At 43.4% G+C, this 6,244-nt stretch overlaps 1 protein-coding gene across 1 annotated transcript; it reads left to right on the top strand.

Moving 5' to 3' along the window:
- Positions 1-4,582: 4,582 nt before the first annotated feature.
- On the top strand, positions 4,583-5,992 carry LOC147462021 (uncharacterized). Its single transcript, XM_086502362.1, has 6 exons — positions 4,583-4,648; positions 4,754-4,794; positions 5,143-5,174; positions 5,276-5,294; positions 5,560-5,569; positions 5,648-5,992. The coding sequence occupies exons 1-6, from the start codon at positions 4,583-4,585 to the stop codon at positions 5,990-5,992; spliced, it is 513 nt and encodes a 170-aa protein (XP_086358488.1).
- Positions 5,993-6,244: the final 252 nt, after the last annotated feature.

Genomic DNA, 6,244 nt, shown 5'->3' with positions numbered 1-6,244 from the left:
AATAATAGTATGTGAAAACACAATAATTAGTGCACAAGCACACACTAATGCTTGCATTAGTGTGTGCTAGAGAGGTATGCACACACTAACGCTTGCATTAGTGTGTGCCTGAGCACAAATTAGTGTGTGGAAACACACTAATGCATGCACACTAATGCTTGCATTGCATTAGTGTGTGTGTGTGTAATACATGCATTGTGCCTAAAATAGTGTGTGAAAACACACTAATTAGTGCACAAACACACACTAATGCAAGCATGTGTGTGTGCTAGAGAGGTATGCACACACTAACGCTTGCATTAGTGTGTGCTTGGGCACAAATTAGTGTGTGGTAACACACTAATGCATGCACACACTAATGCTTGCATTAGTGTGTGATTGTGCACTAATTCGTGTGTTTGCACACACTAATTTGTGCACAATCACACACTAATGCTTGCAAAATAGTGTGTGTGTGAAAACACACTAATTAGTGCACAAGCACACACTAATGCAAGCATGTGTGTGTGCTAGAGAGGTATGCACACATTAACGCTTGCATTGTGTGTGCTTGGGCACAAATTAGTGTGTGGAAACACACTAATTCATGCACACACTAATGCTTGCATTAGTGTGTGTGATTGTGCCTAAAATAGTGTGTGAAAACACACTAATTAGTGCACAAGCACACACTAACGCTTGCATTAGTGTGTGCTAGAGAGATATGAACACACTAACGCTTGCATTAGTGTGTGCTTGGGCACAAATTAATGTGTGGAAACACACTAATGCAAGCATTAGTGTGTGATTGTGCACAAATTAGTCTGTGAAAACACACTAATGTATGCACACACTAATGCACAAATTAGTGTGTGTATGTGTGTATAATGCATGCATTGTGCACAAAATAGTGTGTGAAAACACACTAATTTGTGCACAATCACACACTAATGCAAGCATTAGTGTGTGTATAATGCATGCACATACTAATGCTTGCATTAGTGTGTGCTTGAACACAAATTAGTGTGTAAAAACTAACTAATGCGTGTGTGTATAATGCATGCACACACTAATTCATGCACAAGCACACCCTAACGCAAGCATTCAAGCATTAGTGTGTGCTTGTAACTCATGCACGCACTAATGCGGGCATTAGTGTGTGATTGTGCACAAAATAGTGTGTTTTCACACACTATTTTGTGCACAATCACACATTAATGCCCGCATTAGTGTGTGAATAATGCATGCACGCACTAATGCGGGCATTAGTGTGTGAATGTGCACAAAATAGTGTGTTTTCACACACTATTTTGTGCACAATCACACACTAATGCCCGCATTAGTGCGTGCATCATTCCACACAATATTTTGTGTACAATCACACACTAATGCCCGCATTAGTGCGTGCATGCATTATACACACACTAATGCAGGCATTAATGTGTGATTGTGCACAAAATTGTGTGTGTGTGTGCGTGCGTGTGTGTGCATGTTAGTGCATGTGTGTGTATGCATTGTGTGTGTGTGTATGTGTTTGTGTGTGTGTGTAGAAGAACGAGAAGAAAGAGAGAGAGTTTGAGCACTTACATTCGTGACCTCGGTCTCTTGGAAATGGTGGGGATGAAGATAAAGAGAGTAATAGAGGTCAGAGATGGAGATGGAGAGGGAGAAGGAGAGGGAGCTTGGAGATGGAGAGGGAAACAGGCCCGCGCAGAAGAGGAGGCCGATTTTGAAATTTTGGCATTCAATTTCGCGGGGGCACGCAGGTGCTCCCTTTATATAAAAAAATCTTCTTGAAATATTACCGCGAGTATTACCGCAATTATTATCGCAAAAATCTATGACAAGACATTAAGGTTACGCCGACTGACTGCATGACCTGTTGTACCCACTACCCTCTATCTTTAATGAGTGTCAGTCATGTCAGTACAAACATTCTTGATTTTTCATATTCTTATTTAATTTTTTCTTATTTAGTGTGTGGTCGTGTGTGCACGACGATTGGGATGACGTGGGTCCGCCGGTTGGCGCGGAACGAACTCGATGGTTAGTGGAGCGATTACCATGTCCATGTACGCGATGTAAGCGTGCAATTGCACGGCTTCGACGTATATGCTTGGCTCACATGGATGATTATGGGCTATGGGACGATCCGAGAAAACGCGCTCAAATGGAAACTAGCGATCCGAGGGTTTTGGCATCCATTGATGTCGCTCCCCATTGGAGTGTGATCGGGGGTGGAGGTGGGAGAAGGACGGAAGAGTGATTGTGCCAGGAAGCTGTCATGGGAGGGGGGTCACACCCACCGTCCGATGTGGGTGGGTCCACAGGAGCGCATGCGCATCCTACATCCACCACATCTGGGGATCCCCACCACCCCGCCCCACATGGAGGTGGAGGAAGATCATTTGCACAATATGGTTGAGGATATTCTTGCATGTGAGGCGGAGAATGAGTGTGAGCCTGAGTGTGCATGTGAAGAAGCTGCCCAAAAAACAAAAGATTCATTGCTAGAGGCAGCACACACCGCTCTTTACGAGGGATGCTCCTACTCCATATTACGAGCGTCTCTTGAGATCTTGAATATTCAAGCAATGTTTGGATGGAGCAATGCAGGGGTCGATGCACTATTGAGGTACGTTTAAGTGTAATAAGTGTTAGTTGTGAGTTTTTTTCGTGGTTATATGCAATAACGAGTGTTCTTTAATTATGTCATAGGCTATTAGGCAAGATGATTCCTAAAGGCAATCATCTTCCAGAAAATCGAAGGAAGGCACGACAGGTGGTGACAGGTCTTGGGATGGACTATGATCACATACATGCATGTGTTAATGATTGCGTGCTATTCCGCAATCAACATGCAGGCCTTGATGCTTGCCCCGAGTGTGGAGAATCAAGGTACAAAGAGGGAATTCAAGGAACCACAATACCTCGCAAGATTCTTCGTCATTTCCCCCTCATTCCCCGCATCAAGCATATGTTCAGCACCAAAGGAACAAGCGAGATTCTTACATGGCAAATGACAAATCGCTCCACCGATGGGGTTATGAGAGTGCCGGCTGACTCGCCAGCATGGCAACACATTGAGCAGCCATGGCCGGAGTTTAGAGAAGAGCCTCATCACTTGAGGCTTGGTCTCGCTAGTGATGGGGTAAACCCATTTGGGCATCGGTCTACCTCATGGAGTACTTGGCCAGTGGTTGTTGTGAGCTACAACATTCCACCATGGCAGTCAACCAAGAAGGGGAACATTTTGATCTCTCTTCTAGTCCCAGGAAAACACAAGGTGAAGAACATGGATGTATATTTAGCACCTTTGATTGAAGAGCTTCAAGAGCTATGGAACGGCATAGATGTTTTTGATGTATCAAGACCACTTCGTGATCGGCGCACAATGATCAAGTGCATTCTCATGTCGACCATGCATGATTACCCCGGGCTTGGAGAGATTTCTGGTAAGCTTTTTCTTTGTGACGCTCTTTAATGTCTTTGCATTGGTCACTTATATGCGGTTATGTCTTTTGTTTTTGTAGGACTATCGACATCTGGACATAGGGCATGCCCAACTTGTGGACCCTCACTCATGACAGAGAGACCCGCTCTACTGGGTAAGGTGATCTACCCCAATAACCATCGCTTCTTTCCACCCACACATCCATCTTATGATCAACCGTGAAATGGGATGGAGCCACTCCATTGGACCATGGCCGATTGGGCAAGACATTGGAACGAGCATCACAGCACATTGCCTCCTCCCAATGATCCACCTAGGGGTATGTCTAGGTACTCTATTTTCTTATCACTACCCTATTGGGCTTCATTAAAAATCCAACACCTATTGGATCCAATGCATGTGTTCAAAAATGTTGGCCAAGCTATATGGTATCACATAGTAGGCAAGAAAGATTCATTGGGGGCTAGAGAGGACATGAGGGCCATAAGGAGGCTCCCTCCTTCGGCCACACCTCGCATGGGGCCTCGGGGAAAGATGGTTCTTCCAAAGGCACCTTGGATTCTATCAAGGGTGGATCAAGAGCGGATGAAACAAGTCATTGCATCCATCCGTACTCCAACAGGTTATATGCGTTCGCTCAAGGGTGCCTTCACTAAAACTAAGAAAGTAGGATCCACACAACTGTATGGGCTCAAATCCCATGATTGGCACAAGATTCTTCAGGTAATGTGTGTGTGTGTATGTGTGTGTGTGTGTATGTGGTTTAGGGTTCTGGATACTAAAAAGTCTTTTTGTTTATGCAATAGTTTGTGCTTCCAATTAGCATTAGTGGATTTGCAGACATGAAGGTAAAGACTGCAATATTCAAGGTGGGAGAAGTTGTCAGGTATAGAACATATGATCCTCCCTCCTAAACTTTACTTTGAAAACTAACTTTACTATGAAGATTATGAAGGGTTTTTTGGTTATAGGTTTGTGAGTTCCAAAGAAATCGAAGTTTCAGCCATTCCAACAGCTCGACTTCTAGCGATTGAAGCAACTTGTGCTATTGAGAATGCATTCCCACGTTCTATCCTTGTTAGACAAGTTCACCTATTGCTCCATCTTGTTGAGGAGATAGCCATTTGTGGTGTGGTTCACTCAAGGTGGATGTTCTTTCTTGAGAGGTTCCTAAAGACCTTGAAAGACTTTGTAAGGCTACGATCACAACCAGAGGTATTCATCGATCTTAAGCGTTAAACCTTATTAGGATTGGGTTGTATTCACAACGCATTTTATTAGTTACTTTAATCACTAATGGTTTCATGTACATGTGTTCAGGCAAGCATGGCAGAGGGTTGGATTGTACAAGAGGCTTTTGTGTATGTCTCTCAATATCTTTTCACAATAGATCCATCATTGCCTCGTTTAAAGACGGGGGAAGAGGATCCAAAAAAACACGCAAACATTCCAAGTGGGAAAGGTTATCTCTTGATTTTGGATAGGGAATTTCAAGCCATAGTCAACAACCATTGTCTACTCAATGCTCCCATCATGGGCAAATGGGTGGATATGTATGTGGAGGTGCGTACAACGAGAGAAAGGGAGAGGGAAGCATGGAAGAGGTCACGTGGCGGTAGGCAAGCACCTCCCTTTCCTAAAGAGCTTGCCAAATACCCTGATCTAATTCCGGTTGAGTGGATACACAATGCCACTCAAGGCACAAGGAGAATGGGAGTACGCGCGAGGATGTCTACCAAGGGTAATATACTCAATGTGTTTCATGTGTGTGTGTGTGGGTGTGTGTATGTGTTTCACCTCTCTCTCTCTCTCTCTCTCATCTATCTTGATTGGTTTTTGTAGGCCTTGTGGTCCGAAGGACGTCATTTTCGAACCCGCAAGATAGATGAGCGTCGAACCACTCATGATAGTGGAGTTATGGGCAACTTTGACACGACAACAGAAGAGGTGAGGGAATGTGGAACAATAGAGAGGTTAATCAAAGTGGACTTCAAAACATTTCACAAATATCTCTTTGACTGCCGATGGTTTGCGGGTGAGGTTAAGAGACATGAGAATGGACTCTATATGGTAGATTCCGGGCAATTTCATCGCGGGAAGACCGACAAATTGGTGCAACCTAGTAGTTGTGAGCAGGTAAAGTGCAACTCACTAAAACATTATATGATACATACAAAACTACATTCATGTTGGTGTTTGCTCTATGACCTACAGGTGTTTTATGTGCCTTGTATGTATCAAAGACGACTATGGTATGTTATTCCAGGCACACCACGGAGCATATCTATCTTTGCAGATACGAACATAGAGACTTCGGCAGATCCCACCATACCATCTCAAGAAGACACCAATGACGATGATGCAATTGAGGTCGAGGAGAACCAACCATTCCCAATAACCAACCATAGTGAGGAGGAGGACGAGGATGGAGAGGATGATGATGATTCAATAGGAGAGGCTATAGAGGATGAATCAATAGATTTATTTGTTGATTTAGCTACCATGGGGTTAGACATGGATGTAAGCACTTGTGGAGATCTCTTGGAGGATGAAAATTAATAAATATCTTTTGGATTTTGACTTCTTTCTCTACTTATGTTGTGCAAAAGGGCTATTTGTTTATGAACGCAAGACAATACAATTTTGATCATCATTCGCTTGCCATTTCCATATGAATGCATAGTTGACATAAGATTTTGAGGTGGAAACAAAATATTTTTGTTTATAGAATCTCATGGAGTACAAATGAGTAGAGTAGGAGAATCATACCAATAGATGAGGCAAGCAAAGAGAAGAGAGGTACTAAAAATC

Source organism: Adiantum capillus-veneris, chromosome 3, assembly GCF_014529385.1.
Source record: "Adiantum capillus-veneris isolate H3 chromosome 3, ASM1452938v2, whole genome shotgun sequence".
Lineage (NCBI taxonomy): Eukaryota > Viridiplantae > Streptophyta > Polypodiopsida > Polypodiales > Pteridaceae > Adiantum > Adiantum capillus-veneris.
Note: the sequence above shows the minus strand (reverse complement) of the source record. Positions and strands in the feature narration are given on the sequence as shown.

Bases quoted from the DNA above. Each gene is read 5' to 3' on its own strand.
- LOC147462021 (XM_086502362.1), top strand. From the start codon at position 4,583: ATGTTCTTTCTTGAGAGGTTCCTAAAGACCTTGAAAGACTTTGTAAGG. The intron at 4,649-4,753 runs GTATTCATCGAT...ACATGTGTTCAG, and splicing joins GGCTACGATCACAACCAGAG to GCAAGCATGGCAGAGGGTTG. The intron at 4,795-5,142 runs GTATGTCTCTCA...AGGCACAAGGAG, and splicing joins ATTGTACAAGAGGCTTTTGT to AATGGGAGTACGCGCGAGGA.